The sequence below is a fragment of the Zeus faber genome (assembly GCF_960531495.2).
Source record: "Zeus faber genome assembly, chromosome: 1".
NCBI lineage: Eukaryota > Metazoa > Chordata > Actinopteri > Zeiformes > Zeidae > Zeus > Zeus faber.
The window spans coordinates 62,588,901-62,606,591 of record NC_137193.1 but is presented as its reverse complement, the minus strand read 5'-3'; the positions used below and the strand labels follow the sequence as shown (position 1 = coordinate 62,606,591).

The window sequence follows — 17,691 nt, the reverse complement described above, 5'->3', positions numbered from 1 at the left end:
GACCTAAGTGATGAATGCCAGTTACTGTTGAACTGGATACACATGCAAAATGTATTAAAAGTTAGGGGCCATGTGCAAATAAGCTACGGCACATTGACCAGGATTAGGGGAGAATTTCTCTCAGCGAACATGTCTACATGGTCCACCAACACAAATGTACTTAGGTGCTGTGTAAGAATTGTCTTCCAAATAACATAATCTAAGGTCATCCATGTTGGTCCTGAAATGTATTAGACAGTTACTCATTACTTCACTTATAATTCCCTTGAAGAAGTATTTGTTTGCTAGGGTTAGTAACCTTTCCGTTGCTTTAATGCCTACCTCTTGAAATGCTACATTTGTAAATAGTGTTATCAAAAAAGCAATAGTATTACATGATGCTAGAAAACACAATGGAAGCATCAAAGGTTCAGTTCAATCAAGGTCTATCACATTTGTAGCTTTCATTTGTTATCACAATTTGAAATCCAATGACCAGTGCATGGTCTAATTAATAATAAATTAACTGTGAAACAAAACATATTGTTTTGCTTAGTTGCTGTCCGCTCAGAAGACCTTAAAACAGCTGTGTCACTGTGTAGTTAACAGCCATTCATAACTCGGAACATTATCACAGAACTATGGCTTAATCCTCACCTACTGACAAGGGGAACAGGTTACAGCCTGGCATCTGGACTGTTTGCTCCCAGCTCAACAGAGCCACTTAGTCTGACCAGCAATTAACGAGTTGTGAAACCCCTCGACAGATCCCTGGAAGGGCCCCCAAACTCCATGAGGAACTCTCCCCGCCTCATTCTGACGGAAATTCAATAACACACTTTAAAGGCACAATCACACAGATTTTGGGTCTGCAAAACCTGTAAACTCCCATGAGACTCCCAGCCTTTGTGCTGATAACCTCAGTCTCACTTGGCAAAACACACACACACATCACCTCTCCTATTGTCTCCCACCAAAGTCGCACAGTCTCCCCGATCCCCGATTTTAGCAAGAATGGTATTAACATGAGTTATGAATTAAGTTAATCTGTAACCAAACTATGTGTACGCTACAAATGTTTCCATCCAAGTGGATTACAACCCCATCGTTCTATGCCAATGAATTACTAAGATCCCAACCTCAGGATCGCAAGGTATTTCTTTCATGGACCTCAAGTGGCCGACGATAATAAGTACCTTCCGAGTCCACAAGTGTCGGATTCACCTAACATGTTTCGTCTCTCCTACCCTCAAATCAAGCGTTGTATTTTAATATATTTTTATTTTATTTATAGTACAAGTATTAATGTGCTAAGCCAAGTCGTTTTTAAGAATCTTTATTAGTCACATGACCACACACATGCATATATATATATATATATATATATATATATATATATATATATATATATATATATATATATATATATATATATATATATACACGCACGCACGTACGCACGCACATGCTTTTTTTGGGGTGGTGGCCAGTGAAATGTGGCCTCTGCATTTTTGCCATCCTGGCTTTTCCTTCCTCCGGGGGGGCAGCCAGGAGCAGTGAGCAGCATTCGCCGATGCGCCCGGGGACCTGGTAACGAATGTTTATTCTTCAGTGAATGTATTACAAGTGCTATGTTAAAGTATGCAATGCCTGGATGTTTTCATAAATCCCCGAAAATAATTACATTTCTGGACACGGTCTTGTTGCTATGTTTCAATCTTTCAATTGACAGTCTTGGAAGAAGTGTGGGGAAAAATAAATACTTCAATAAAATAAAATATGATTACAACATTAGAACGGCCACCGGAGCTTAGAGACATGACGTCATCCCAAGGGACTGGCTTAAAGACACACCCCTTTTCACCTGGTAACAAAACTAGCATACTGCCATTTTGTCAATGAGTTTTCCCGGGCAACTTTCTCCACCAAGTTTTCTTCCGACCCGGAGTTCCATCCTATAAAGTCTTCTTTTTCTTTATTTTTATTTTTTTCTCAAAATTTCCTTTTTGTAACTTTTTTTTTCTTAGTTTACTTAAAACTGTCTGGACCTGCAAAGCGCGCTGTGAGTCTACCTTTCCTCTTTTGATTTATATAATCATCGTAGTTTCCGCTAAAGTTTTGTAATTCAGCAACCAGATTTCTCGAGTTAATAATAACTTTGCAAATTTCGCCGGACAGCCAACGCCATTACTTAAAAGTTATTTTTGAACGCATCAACGAGCAACTGTTCAAACCAATATCGATTGCATGGATCCGATCAGCGCTGCATTTCTGACACACGTCATCAAGCTTTGCCAAAACTGGACCCCTTCACGCTGCCCCAAAATGGGATAACATAAGACCCTACAATACCACCTTCCTTCTAAACCCTGACACTGCACTACAGCAGATTTTTCCTGTTGGAGGTCATCGTGTCCAGAATGGAACAAGCAACCACCTAAAGGGCTTCCATTGCAGCTGAGTAACACATTGTGAACAAGTTTAACCGGCAGAATTTGCTGCTCTTGGAGACGCTACAATAACTTTAATACCTTTGTACCTTTGCTACAATATAGACCTTATATACCAGAACCAATTGGGACAAGTCCCGTACACTCACCGGTGGACACTTCACACGCCCACACATCACACACATATAGGTGGTGTTATCACAGGCACACACACACACCACATGCACCTTCTTTGAACTCACCCCCAACACCCTCCTGGTTACATCCCTCCTTTTCTCCCTCATTTACTGCCATAACTATGACAGGAAGAGGCCATGTGCTCAATTGCTGTTACAGTTTTCCTGGACTTAATTAACTCTGTTTTGTTGATACGTGTTGTCATCTGACGTTTCTATGTTTATGTTATTTGTTTCACCCGTGGTCACCCCTCTTGAAGTAGAGCAGTTGAGGGGCATCAAGGATCACATTCACATCTTGAATGTGAATGGGCATTGAGGTTGCGGATTTCCACCATCGGAACAGGAATCGAATCAGGGTGCCCGTGATCTGCAGTCCGCTGTGTGCTGGGCTGTGTGCTCCATTCCCTTATTGAACCGAAACTCAAGAGAATCTTGTTGTGTTGGAAAATTGTTTCATGCAAGTTAGGAAACAGACAAAAATAAATAGATCCAAAATAAAAAAGTCAGTCAAATTGCCACAGGAACACAAACACAGTGCAGCACTGTAGAAAAAGAAACTCCACTCAAATTCTTTCAGTTAGGTTTACATTTTGCCTAAAATGCGATGTATTTCCAAACCGCACTCCTGCTATTTTCTTTCAAAAGCGGCCGCGGAGGTTCTGCATTTTTGTATTTAATGAGCTAACATCATAACAAATGAATGAGACAGTTAAGACAGCGAGTGAGTGAGAGGAGGCGGGGCTATGTGAGCACCGTGGCAGGGTGTATGAGTGTCAGAGAGAAGTTCAAATATTCAGAATCTTTATGTATAGGAAAATCAGTTTTTGACAACACTAGTCTGCAGATATATTTTTTTTAATTGGCCTCATGAGCGCAGGCATCGGCCGATACCAATTATCACAAAATGCTCACATATTGGCCAACCGATTAATCGGTCTGCCACAAGCACTGATCTGACTTTTTCAGTCCCGATACAGGTACCGATACCTGGGCTTTGGGTATTGACCTATCAGTATCGATCTGATACCAGTGTTAAATGATTGCGCTGTATTCCTCACTGTGAGGAATACAGCCTATTCATTTGGGAATCATTATTTTTTTATGTAAGGCAACATCAGGCTTGACCTAAATCTATCTATCTATATATATATATATGAATTATTTATGATCAAAATAATAAAGAATTGTGCACCAGCAACTTGGTAAAAAATCTTCAAAATTAGGAGGAATTATAATCCAAGTGTAAATCTTTAATGTTACTGCAGGAGTTGATGTTGCTGCTGCTATTTCTGTTGTTGTTGTTGTTTTTTCTGTTGTGATATTACAGTGAGAGGATCATAGGAAGGGTGTGTTCTCGGAGAGAGATAGTCAAAAGGATCTCCCTCCCGAGGTCTGAACGAAAACTTGACCCGTAATTTAGGGAAGCTAATCAAAGGACCGTGACTGGATTTAGATGACATGGTGCACACAGTTGAAATTTCCGGTTCTGGGTGACGTCTTTGCTGTTTGTTGCTTCGTTGAGATGAGATGGTACACACTGTTGGCTCAATACAGAAGAGGATGTTTCTGGTTCCGGTGAGAGCTACCACTTCGGCTCCTGTGACGTCTTTGCTTGTGCGCTGTTGCTCTTGCTGCTACTGTTGTTCTTGCTGCTGCTGTTGCTGCTGTTTTTGTTGCTGCTATTGTTGCTGCTGGTATAGTCACCGCTGGTGTTGTCATTGCTGTTGGTGTTGTTGCTGCTGCTAACCTTAAACCTAAACTTAACCATCTCTGACCTTATTCCTTAACTTAACCATCTCAAACATTATACCTAAACATAACAATCCCTAACCTTATACCTAAACTTAGCCATCTCTTACCTTATACTCTAATTCAAACATCTCTAACCTTCTACTTGAAATTAACCATCTCTTAGATCTCTAACCTGAGTGATTTTTCCAGTTCCCGTGAGCGTTACCACTTCCGGTTCCGGTGAGGTCGTTGCATGTGTGCTGCTGTCTGTTGTTTTTGCTGTTGTTTTGCTGTTGTTTTGATTATGTTGCTGCTGTTGTTGTTGTTTTGTGGCTGCTGCTGCTATTTCTGTTGCTGTTGTTGTTGTTTCCGTCGTGACATTACAGTGAGAGAATCATAAGAAGGGTGTGTTTTCAGAGAGAGTCAAAAGGATCTCCCTCCCGAGGTCTGATTGATAACTTCATCTGTACCTTAAGGACGCTAATTAAAGGACCGTGACTGGATTAAGATGAGATGGTGCACACAGTTGAAATTCCCGTTTCCGGTGAGGGCTACCACTTCCGGTTCCGGTGACGTCTTTGCTGCGCGTTACTTCGTTGAGATGAGATGGTACACACTGTTGACTCAATACTGATGCTGCTGCTGTTTTATGTTGCTGCTATTGTCTGCTGCTGGTATTGGTAAACATCTCCTTATACCTCAACTTAACCATCTCTAACCTGAGTGACTTTTCTGGTAAGTGCTACCACTTCCGGTTCCGTTGACGTCTTTACGTGTGCGTTGTTGTTTCTGTGGCTGTTGCTGCTATTTCTGTTGCTGTTGTTGTTCCTGTTGTGACATTACAGTGAGAGGATCATAAGAAGGGTGTGTTTTCAGAGAGAGAGTGAGTCAAAAGGATCTCCCTCCCGAGGTCTGATTGATAACTTGATCCGTACCTTAAGGATGCTAATTAAAGGACCGTGACTGGATTAGGTTGAGACGGTGCACACAGTTGAAATTTCCAGTTCAGGTGACGTCTTTTCTGTGCGTTACTTCGTTGAGATGAGATATTACACACTGTTGACTCAATACTGATGAGGAGATTTTTGGTTCCGGTGAGAGCTACCACTTCCGGTTCTGGTGATGTCTTCGCTTTGCTACTGTTGCTGCTGCTGTTGCTGCTATTTTTGTTGCTGCAGTTGTCTGCTGCTGGTATTGGTAAACATCTCTAACCTTATACCTCAACTTTACCATCTCTAACCTGAGTGACTTTTCCGGTTCCGGTTAGCGCTACCACTTCCGGTTCCGGTGACGTCTTTGTGTGTGCGTTGTTGTTGTTTCTCTGGCTGCTGCTGCTGTTGTTTCTGTTGCTGCTGTTGCTGCTGCTGCTGCTGCTGCTGTTGCTGTTGTTGCCACTGTGTTTGGAGTCACTTTTATTGTTGTTTTTGTTGTTGCTGTTGCTTTTGTTGTTGCTGTTGTTTCAAGGGCATTCTTTTGTAATGACCAGCTGACAACTACGCTCTCGCTTTCCTTTTTGTATTCCTTTGTACAGCGCGTTATGTTGCCCTGGTATGAAATGCACTTTATAAATAAAGTGTGACTTGACTTAATGCAGCAACAAATGTCAGGTCAGGAGTTAAAATTTCAGTATAAAACAATGCATCTGCATCAAATGAGAATAAAAGGTAAACATTAAATCTAAAATAAATACAAATAAGTAACCGGGTAAAAACAAAACAAACACATTTAAAATAAACAGGAATCAAAATTCTTTATAAGCGTTTATTGCAAATAGGAATTCAAATTCTAATATAAAATTGCACTCCTCACTTGTGAAAAGAAATTTCGCCCGCCTTCTGTGGCAAATACCCCGTGGCCGGGCACCGGGGAACCTCTGCATCGGGGAAAATAGCGACCATATTATATTAAAAAAAAACGCTTTTGAGATGTTCGTAACAAGCAACCATATTTTTTTTAAAACAAGCCCAAAAAACACAACCCACGACCCGTGATTTATTTATTTATTTATTTATTTGCTTAAAGCGACTCTCGCTCTGTGTGCAGGCGGGGTTGTGCGGACAGTGAGGAAAAGAGGGGAGAGACACAAACACTGGCACGGCTTTACGGAAGAAACGGGTTATTATTTTAATTGCAAAATCATACTCTATTGATATAAACGCTATTGTCTCATCCTATATTTTGTTTGAAAATATATTGATATAGCGTTAAAAAAAAACCCATTTCAACGGATCAGCGGATCGACCACATAGATCACCCCCATTTTCACCGATACCAGATCCAGCTATTTAAGTCAATATCAGACCAATACCGTATTGGATCGGTGTATCCCTAGTCATGGGTTGCGGTTTTTTGGGCTTTTTTTAAAGATCGTGGCTGACCCCCACCTAAGTTGAGGTGGTACGGAGGAATCTGTTATCACGATCATTATTGATGATTTTATACGAATACATAACTGCTTAGTTATTCAAAAGGTCAAAGAATCCCCCATCAGCCTTTGACCCTTATTAGAGAATCAAACTAGGGTTCTTAACATTGAAGTATTACATAATTTAAAGTGTGATACTTGAACTAAAATGAAACCACCCTCCCACCCCACCCCAATATAGAACACTCATTCCAATGTTCATTGTACTCGAAAAGTATTCAGACCACAGTTATATTTATTTTAAAATGGATTAAAAAAAATGTTACCATGTCAATCTCACAACAATGCAGTCTCACTTTAAGACAGAGACTATAACCTGTAGCCGTTGCCCAGCCCTACCCCCCCATCAAACCTGAGGAGCTCTGCTATTCCACTAATGGAGGTCCAATACCTGGGCACCCATATCCACTCACTCATTAATCTATTGGAACAGGGGGTGCTGACATTAGATGAAAAATAAAATGGACTAGAAATGGCGTGGAGGTGCAAAGCTTTTAAGGTGGCCATGCGTGAGCAAGGGCCAAAAGAAAAGATGATTAAGGGGCTTTGGAGACGGGGAGACGCATCGAGACAGAATTGAAGACACTATATACTCCACACACGCTCCCTATATAAAGTCATCCCACCCCTAGAGCACCTGACCTGGCTGCTGCGCCAGCTGGCTCACTTTCCTGGGGATGAAAAGGCCACTTCTACTGTGGTACCGCTGTGTCAGCCATGTCCAACCTTGCAGGTACATGGAGAGAAAAACCTGGGAGAAGTTGAGCACGTTCCAGTCCTCCTATCGATGCAGCCCTGGATTGGTGTTGGTGTTGGTGTTAGTGTGGATCTCGAAGGCGAGACTCCCGACAACTTTTTCCCTCTTCTTGCATCTTTCTTTTCAAAGTCCCCTCCTTTATCCAAATGTAACAAAAGGCTTGGTACTAGCAAGGGCAAGAGCTCAGCCATTCTTTTGTACCTGGCCTCCAGAGATAAGCAGTCTCCAACAACCTTACGCCTTAACACACTTGAACAAATGTTTCAATTATCCCATCTCTCTCTCTCTGTCCATCCATCTCAGAGCCAGGCCATGCGCATCGTGCGGACGGTGGGCCAGGCCTTTGAGGTGTGCCACAAGCTCAGCCTGCAGCACACCCAGCAGAGTGCTGACACGCAGGACGACGGCCCCCGGGACAAGACCTGCAATGACTCATCCAGTCCAGGTACGCGCACACACACACATTCCTTTAGTCACTTCTCCCTGCCAAAACAGGCAATAGACATCAGTTGGATACAAAGGACTTCTACCATTCTGGGGTTTTTTTTTGGGGGGGGGTATTTTGGCCAATTTCCTTCTACTTGAAGGGAGAACACATTGGGCCTGCACGTCATCGGTTTTGATCATAGTGTACACATGTGAACATGTTGCTGTTCGCTTTGGCTTCTTTGCACACAACTCTTATGCCTTCTGTGCTCCTACGATTGGCATTTATCACCTGGTAAAATGCGAGGGAATTTGCATTTTTCCCAAATCCCATGTGAGTTTTCCCACAGGTTTCCTTCTGAAGAAACGAAAGTAGGATGGATTGAATATCTTTTCAGTATGCCGGCACATTCCCTCATGCACGGCTTCCAACCTTTTTTTTTTTTTTTTCTTCACAAAATGTGCTCAGAAACCAAAGGTATTTCACACACAGGCACAAACAATGCCCGCTCCTACACCGTGGTTACATTGTGCCCCAGGGCAGAGAGCGTGAGAGGCCAGCGCTCCAGTGAATGTCACACACGACTCATCCTGAGGAGAAAGGCCACCGATGAGACAGAGCTTTCATTCCATACACAGCCATGCGCCACCACAGCACAACGACATTCCTCTGAAATTGTTTGTGCTGCATATTTTGTCCAAGGAGATGATGAAGAGCAAGAGACGGTGATAGGGACAGATTCATTTGATTTGTCCTAGGAAACCCTGTATGTCTGATGGCGAGAAGACCCAACTATTAACCACTGGTGGTGGACACACACGCAGAGATCTTTGGAGCTGGTTTGCATTGTCTGACCGCTCCCATCACCTTGCTATCCTTCCTATCCCCAACAGCCCTTTATCCCTGCTTAGCTCCAGAGACTGGCTCCTTTTCAAATTGTAATGAGTCTGGAGACCTGCTGCACTGCGAGTTTGCACAGACCGCCGATTAAAAAAAACACACACACACACACATACACACACACACACACACACACAAGATCCATACACATGCCAGTACACATCAAGACACAGACAGAGGTCTATGTCATTGCACTGTAAACGCACAAAAGAAGGCGGTGCACAGCCAAAGTGCTATTCTGGAGAGCTAATTACTGTGGCATTGACAGAGAGAATGGGGAAAGATAAGAGGAGAGATGAAATCCGGGGGATAGTAGCGGATTAGTGACTAGCAGGGAGGAACATGGGATGGAAATAGCAGCAGGTATTTTTATGGGTTGTATGAATTTGAATGAGTTGTGCGAGCCAGAATAATCACGTAGCATTTTTGAAAAGAAGATATTAAATCATTCCATTGTGCAGCCACACTTGAACTACACAGAGATTGTAAGGGAACTATTAAAAGGGACTAATTACATGAAACTGTCTCTCTGTTAATCTTTCCAGCAGCGCAAATGAAACGAACCTCTGAGTGGTTTTCAAACGTTTAGCTTCCACCTTCAGATATTATATTAGCCGAGGTCCTCTAATAAGGCAGCAAAGTTAATTTAATGAAGAGTCATTCATCACACGTTGTGTCAGTTTGGGATTGAAATATTGGTCTGGCAGCACAAAGAAAAGAGATCACATTACATAAGTTCTGACCATTGACAACCAAGGAGGCAGTTTAAATAGATGAACGTAACAGTACCATTACTACATTTTTGAATAATCATATACCTCTTAGCAGGGCCTAAATTGTTTCACTGGCTCTAGATAGATAGATGGAGGGATACATGGATTCTCTCCATTTATGAATCATTTTGACAATAGACAGTCTGTATCTAATGACGCTTCTCCTAACATTCTGGCTCCAACTGTTTTTTAGCCCCTCCTTCTGTACTGCAAATTAGATATTTTACTGAAAGATTAGGAAAGGATTCTCCATCGTTTGGGCCATTAGGTAGAAAGATATTTTAAGGTGGAAGTCCTTTTAACACAAGGACAGAAGTGAGTCAGCTTGCCAAATATGGCTGTATTACGGGGGTCTTCTTGACTGACCAGCACAGCTACACTGCCTCACATGACTTTGACCTATCTCATCAAGTAGGGACAGAAGATGAAAACAATACACTGAGAAATAATTTTGTGTTTGGGCAATTTGATCAATGTCACCATGACTCCCAGATCGATAGTAAAATTACATTCTTTGGAGGTTTCTCTTTAATGTCCAAAGTTGAACAGAAACTGAGATGCCAGATTGAGAACGTTGCTGGGTGGAATTTCAACATGAAGTACAGAACACATTTGCATTGTACAGCTCAAAAGGGAAATAGCAAGGACATGGAAGAAGGACCTTTTTATTTATTTATTGTTTAAAAACAACTTTTAAATCCCAAAATGTATATTGAATTGCAGCTTGTGATAAGTCCATTATTACAAGCTGGATAATGGACTTATTATTGTTAAGTCCATTATCCAGTGTAATGGGGTTCACATTTAATGCTGCTGTTTTGTGAGCGTTTTGGTTTTTGTTTTGCTTTGCGTGCAGGTAAATGATCTAATGTGTGTGCTTGTGTGTGTGTGTGTGTGTGTGTGCGTCTGCGTGTGCGTGCCCGTCCGTCCGTCCGTCTGACCGTCCGTCCGTCCGTCCATCCACCCATGGGTGCCTGTGTACATACTCATGCATATGGGTATACATCGTACGTGTGTCTGCAGGCGTGCGTGCTCATCTGCCTGTGTGTGTATGTGCTCTCCTCGGCCCAGCTCGGGAGCCGACAGGCACACTGATGGCGACGGTGGGGAGTGTTGCCGAGGAGACTGACATCGACGCAGATGAGGACGGCAGCCCCCCAACGCCGGCGGCGGATGGGACACTGGAGGAGTTGAACTGCAACAACCGCGGAGTCACAGATCTGGACGCCAAGACCAACGACCACACAGACAGCAAGGTCAGTATTATAGCGCACGCTTTCTGTCTTTCAATGGTTTGTTTTTGAAGGGTTAGACTTTGAATATTCTTGTGTGTATGACATGTAACCACTGATATTACTTATTCCTACTACGAGTGTGCTGTACAGCCGCCTTGGCTGTCAAATGGCGACTTTGGCTGAAATGTTGTTACTGTGTCTGTCTCGGTTTCCATTTAGAGACAGTGTATGTGTTGTGCATTCAAGCGTGCGTGTGTGTGTATGTGTGTCTCAGGCGCCACTTCGGGAAGCTCATAGCTTTGGAGATTCGATACCGCTCAGTCGCTGCCCACCCAGACCACAACAGGGCCCACTGTGGGAGCGCAGCAACACAGCGCTGGCTCAACTTTATGTGTGCACGTGGGGTTGTGTAGTGGTAGGTGGGTGGACTGTGGTTGGGGGAGGAGTGGGTGGTTGCACGTACGTACACATACTTGGGAGGTCAGTATGTGTTGTTGCAAGACATGGAGGTGGCAAAAGTATAACACTCTGGTACAGATTTGATGTGGAAAGGGTGTGTGTGTGTGTGTGTGTCTGTGCGTGTGCGCGCATCGGAGGACCTTTGGCTCCATGGTAAGTGGGGAACAATTGAGTATGTGCTGATCTCCTTATCTTTTCATATCCGTATTGATTTCCCCCTGTCGCTTTGTGTGCTGTAGTAGAGGGCAGCGTTTCAGTGAAACCCGAGCAAGTGAGGACTGTTGTCAGCTTTACTTTGTGACTTCATTGCTTTTTTCAACATAATTATTTGTTCATGTCATTCGATGTTTTTTTAATATTTTTATTATTATCTTTAATTATTATTATTATTATTATTATTATTATTATTACTGACCCCATTACGCACCAATCTCTTGTCGGATTTCCATTGACCTATGAGAGCCCTTGCAAGTAAGCTTCTGCTCCACTTCCACTGGAGGTTAAACTAAAAAGAAACCCTCCACTGACCTGCTAGTAGGCTGTACGTACATCAAACTCAGGTCTCTGTGTGAAGTTTGAGAAAACAAGCTCAATCCCTTTTGCTGCGAAACAAGTCCTCGGGCCCCATTAGTGTCTGAGTTATGAGGCCTTTCAATATGGCTGCTGATTGAAAGCAACAGCGTGAAATCACTGAAACAACCCGCTCGGGGCAACGACCTCTGTTCTCAGGTCACTGCCTGAGTGTGTTTGTGTGCGTGCACATCTTAGCTGACTGCGTGGACAAGCCTACATTCGTTTTGTTCCTATCTTTGTCACACTTGAGACTGCTTGATTAGACACCATAGTAAGAAAGCCATTTGAAAGAAGTCATTTTGTGTATGTGACTGTTTGAGGCAATTCACTGCAGAAGGTTTTTTGTTTTCCAAGAAGCCCGTGAAAGGGAAAGTGGGTTGCGAGTGTTAAAAGTTCATTCTTTTGTTGTCAGCTCTAGTTAGGCTACTGACCTCACTGCCCCACCGCCCGCCCCCCATCACCACCACCATCAGAATGCAAACACACACACACCAACAGCACTCCCATGCCGCAAACCACCCTAGAGAACATGTTAATCCTACCGTGTGTGTGTGTGTGTGTGTGTGTGTGTGTGTGTGTGTCAAACAATGACCAAATCCTATGTCATGGTGTTGGACATTAGGTGGGCAAATGGGGTGTTAATATTCATAAAATGGCCAGCAAATTTTAAATTTTAATTATTATTCTATTTTAATAAGCCATATCAAACTGTAGGGGGGAGCTTCAGCTACGTTCCAGGGTGACGTCAGACACAAATTCTCTGCCTGTTTTGTTTGTAATGGGAGAAAAATACAATGTGCCAAAGTCCTGTTTTTTCTTAAAAATTTTCTTTAAAATCTGTTTCACGATTCTATCTGGACCACTGACTAACTCCTGCACATAGCATCCTCATCCGCCACAACAGGTCTAAGGAAATGGAAGGCGTTGATGCCTCCTCAGGGCCAAAACAGTAATTGGGCTACATCTCCAGAGGTAGCTTAACTTTGGTTTTATGTTTTTTGTTTGCTTGTGGTTAAGTGTTTTTAGGAGAGGGGACGGCATCCCTTTTAGTTTAAAGCTGCAGTAAGCAATATTTCCGCGAACAACTTGAATGATTGAAGAATTGAAAGTACTGCCGCCCTGAGAATCATCTCCCCATCTCCCCACAGCTACATATGCTCTTCAGCTAACTGCTTTCTTTTTGATGATCTGTCTGAGCTAACTGGCCATCCTTCCTGTGCTATAAAACCGTAGCAAATTATGTCAAACGTAAACTACACTCGTGATTCAGGATGACAAAAGACAAATGTAAGTGTTAGTAGATAGTCCACGTCTATTTTCATTTGCATTTCCCTCACTGGGATGGAATGGAAAGGCACATCTGTCAATTTGATCACTATAACAACAGAATCAACGATTTTAGAGTTTATTTGAGTTTTTTTTCCTACCGGCATTTTAAGCCCTTTCTATCTGTCTGTCTTTGGTGCGTGATCTGACTAGCAGAAAGCTCACCTACAAAAGCACAATCAGATTTGGATGCTAGTCCATTGCTTTGTTACAACACACATTCACACACAAAGACAACTTATCGGACCACCATGCCTCCACGGTGGGAGGAATCCATAGCAGCGTAAGGAATCTCGCGCAAACCCAGGGAGAACATCCAAACGCCACGCAAGCAGAACCTCGGTGTGGATTCCAGTTCAAGGTCTCCCAAGTCCTTCTCCATCTCCCTGGAGATACCCTACTCTTCTGAAGAGGTCAGTAAAGCAACTCCTCAATTAGGCATCAGCTGACAGTTCCGCGGGACGTGCACGGGTAATTCCAGCTCATAAAAACACCATGGATGATGATGATAACAAAAAGCTAAAATCTTCACAATATAGCCAGACAGTCCTTCTATGATGGTTGCAAACCATGCATTTTATCAGGATTTTCACGGTGTTATTGACTCTTTTGAACTTCTGCCAACTGGCTCTTTCGGCGCCCTCACCGCTAACATACGAGACTAGAAACGGATAGTTTTGCCGCTTCCTACTGGCAACCTACTATACTGTAGCCAACTTTCTGCTTTGCAATGGTTGTGAAAACTATTGGATGAAATCTGATATCAGTTTTATATGAACATAAAAAAGTTAAACACTTGCATGTGACTTATAATGCATGTTTCCCATTTTTCAAAAAGCAGATTCAACGTGTGTTTTTAAGGTTTAAACGTCTGACCCATTGGACTGTATTTAAGCACAGTGAGAAGTGAGGCGAGTCTTTATTATCTGAATAATAAATCATTCCGATATGAACAATTATAAATGATGGGAACCAACATTTTAATAAGGTCCGGTTTGAAAAATAGTGAACTTATCCCTTTAACTTTTACGGTGTGCTAAAAAAAAGAAAAAGCCGCCCATGTTTACAGCAGAGTATTGCAGGAACTTGTGAAAGGGAGACCTTGATGAAGCTATAAATCTGCTATGGTGACAGAAAGTTAGATTTCTGAAGCAGTATGGAAAGTCTCGAACTCTTTGTACCGCCACTGTCTGTGTATTTGTTTGTATGTGTCTTGAGGTGTTTGAGAAAATCTGTGTGTGCTGGTGAAGGCGTGTGTGTGTCAATTTGTCACAGTGGGTGGTTGCTTTTGTATGCGTGTTTGAGTGTGTGCGTGATCACAGCTAGACCAGAGGGAGATGACAAGTCTTCATCCCCCTCATTTATCTCTCTTTCCCTATATTAGTTTCTCTCTCCCTCATCAATTCAGTTCCCTCCCTTTTTTAATTTCCTTTTCATTTGAAATTGTTTCCGACTCTTTTTTTTTTTTTTTTTTCCCCCCCGCTCCCTCGTCTCTTGTGTTGCCTCCATTTTCTTTCCCATCTGTCCATTACTCATTGTTACCAAATACAACTGAGCCAGGGGAGAATGGACTAAAAGCTACACAGTTACCTGTCAAGGATTCACACATCCTAATATTTTCAGTGTCGTATCAATACGGAGTACTGATCCATTCCTTTTAAGATAAGATATAAGATGACAGTACAGATTTGGACCGTTGGTTTGGGCGTTGGTCAAACATAACGATTGAAAGTCAAATCACCTTTAATATCTGAAGATTGACGTTCACCTATGTCGAGGAACGGGTCAGTGGGAGAAAAGTCTTCAAATCATTAATTCTCCGCTACGGATACCCTGTTGGTTGGGGAAACCTCAGGGGTGAATACACAAAGCGATTGTGCGGCTTTTGCGGCCACTAAATTGGTGCAAATAACGGAAAAAACAAGCATCTAATTCACAAAGCACCTGCAAACGGTGAAATGCATCACTATCTGCGCTGCCACACAAATAGCTTTTGGTGCGCCGGTGCCATTTGTACATATTTCAGTTAGGTATTATGCATGCTTTTGGTGCAAAATTGGCCCCTTTCTATGCAAATGAGCCTCATTGCAAATAGCATCCAATTCACAAACACCGGCGCTAATAGCCACACACAATCATAGAGACCTGGTGGTAATTGTGTGAGACCAAAGAAAAAGGAAAGAAAGGCTCTCTGATGCAACTGAAGCACTTTTATAAGTGATGTCACACCCATACTTTCCAATGATCTGTGAATTATATTTTGACATTATTATTATAATTATTATTACTGTCACGGCATCTGTAGGTAGCAGAACGGGCAGCAGTCCATGGTTTTCAAAACACACTCCATAAGCAACTTGTTGAAACTTCGAAAAAGATTTTGTACATATAAGGTGTTACAAAGGTTGACAAAAATGGTTCTGTAATTCCTATTAAACTCAAAATATATCAAAAAAACAACTAAAAGGTATAGGGAATAGCGATCAAGTGGTCCAAACTGGTTTTGAACCACAAATGGCATAGAACCTCAGAACCATGGACAGCTCAGCAGGCCGTGCCCTGTCCCGTGCAGCAGCCCAGAACTTTTAGGGCAAAATATATTTAATCAACTGTCATCATTTCTACATTGTTATATTAAGATTCAGTGAGAACTAGAATTTCTTAAGTAAAAATATAGATCATATATTTTATAGATAGATATAATCTATATATATATTGTATATATATTAAAAATAAAAATTATAGATTTACTCATACTATTTTGATGTTTGATAGTCACTGCACCTAAACCTAAAAATACTAAATCAAACCCAGGGTCCTCACCCCATTATGCAGAGACCCTGTTGTGCTTCTCCTAGTAAAGGAAGTTCCCCGGGTTGTGACGGACCCCGGGGTCATCAGGTGTCCCCTGCAACCCTCGCCGAACAATTTCCATTATTTTCACCCCCCCCCCCCCCCCCCCCCGTCAGGATTTTGCATATTTCCGGCGCAGCACCTCCAATCATTTCCTTACAATTTTACATTTTATTTAAGACTGATAATTTGTTAAACAGGCAGAGCAGTGCCACATGAATAATTGCACTCAGATGCAAACAGGGCCAAATTGGCCTCAGCAGCGAAACTTTATGGGCTAGTTTGTACTGGTATATAATTTGCTCAATATTTTTTTGTGAATAGGATGCTAAAACAGCGCAAATAGCAGCCACAATTGGTGCGCAATCCATTCTTGAATGTGAATTTTCCCCTCAGTGTAAGGGGGAAAAAAAAAAAGTAAATGGTGCGGAATTATTATTATTAAAACAGTCTGCAAGCTGATGGGAAGACAGCAGAAACAACTGGGCATTACAAGATCCTGGCCTGACCCTCTGTAAAGTATGAGCTGCTTCCCTGGTTTTAAAAATAAATCCTTTGTGCGTATTAGAACACCATAAGCATTCTTAATACTGCCACGTAAACAGATCAGAGTCAGAATCAGAATGGGTTTATTCCACCAGTGCATTTACGTGTATTTTTCGTGGGTGGGATAAAAATAAATGAATAAATAATAACAAAATATGATATAATGTAAAGTTAAACAAAATTTAAAATTCAAATGGTCAAAGATAGACAAGTAGCCTAAAATACAAAGCAGAAATTAAAATTAATTTGTCAAAACTTTTGTACAGAATATACAAGGTGCAATATCATGCATAGAATAAATTATTGGTATGGGTATATAGGATTAAAATATGATAAAGATGTACAGAATGTATACATGAGTATGGTTACACTTTAGAGATGGCTGGTTAGACTAAAGAGAGTCAGGTTTTCGAGTCACTGGATTCACAAAGTGAGTCACCCAGAGCTTGGGGAATCCCCCACCGGCCCCAGCACCCATAGAGCATGCGCACCAGAGACTGCCGCCAGTTGAGCTGGCAAACTTCGGGTTTAGCCCTTCGCTAGCTTGAATGGGATAAAATAATTTAATGGTGAGGCTCTTCTAGACTTTCCAAATTTTATCGGACCAATTGGATCCAATTCTGATAGTAAAACAAGTCGTTTTGAGGGGGGTTGTAACTCTCAAAGAAATATCCAAAGTTGCACCAGTCCCCTCCCTCGGACAATTTTTTGTTTGTTCAAATGTGAAACATCAACCCCCCACTCCAATTATATCAGTCCTTAGCTAAGTGCCCACACTTAATGTTGTTTGAATATTCACATCTGGTTCCTACTCTGGGAACTTAAATTAAAATGTGGGTGAACAACTTAAAAAATTGTAAAACAGACAGATTGTTTTTTTTTGGTATGGGGGGGGGTCTTTATTTAGTCTTATTTTGATATTTCTCCAGAAAAAGGGGGTTTAGTGGCAAAAGGCAGAGACTTTGAGCAGGTTAATAATAATGATCACCCATATTTGTACTGTACAACATGCAGCTTACATCAATAGAAGGCAATCAATAAAAAAAGGAAACGCAATCAACTAAAATAATAAAATAAC

At 41.9% G+C, this 17,691-nt stretch overlaps 1 protein-coding gene across 1 annotated transcript in view; it reads left to right on the top strand.

Moving 5' to 3' along the window:
* LOC307239703 (carboxyl-terminal PDZ ligand of neuronal nitric oxide synthase protein-like) overlaps window positions 1–17,691 on the top strand; it is a 174,135-nt gene that overhangs the window by 108,467 nt on the left and 47,977 nt on the right. The window contains exons 6-7 of the mRNA XM_080013228.1: window positions 7,825–7,966; window positions 10,693–10,877. Of these exons, the coding sequence (XP_079869354.1) occupies window positions 7,825–7,966; window positions 10,693–10,877 (327 nt within the window). The remainder of the gene's footprint in view (window positions 1–7,824; window positions 7,967–10,692; window positions 10,878–17,691) is intronic.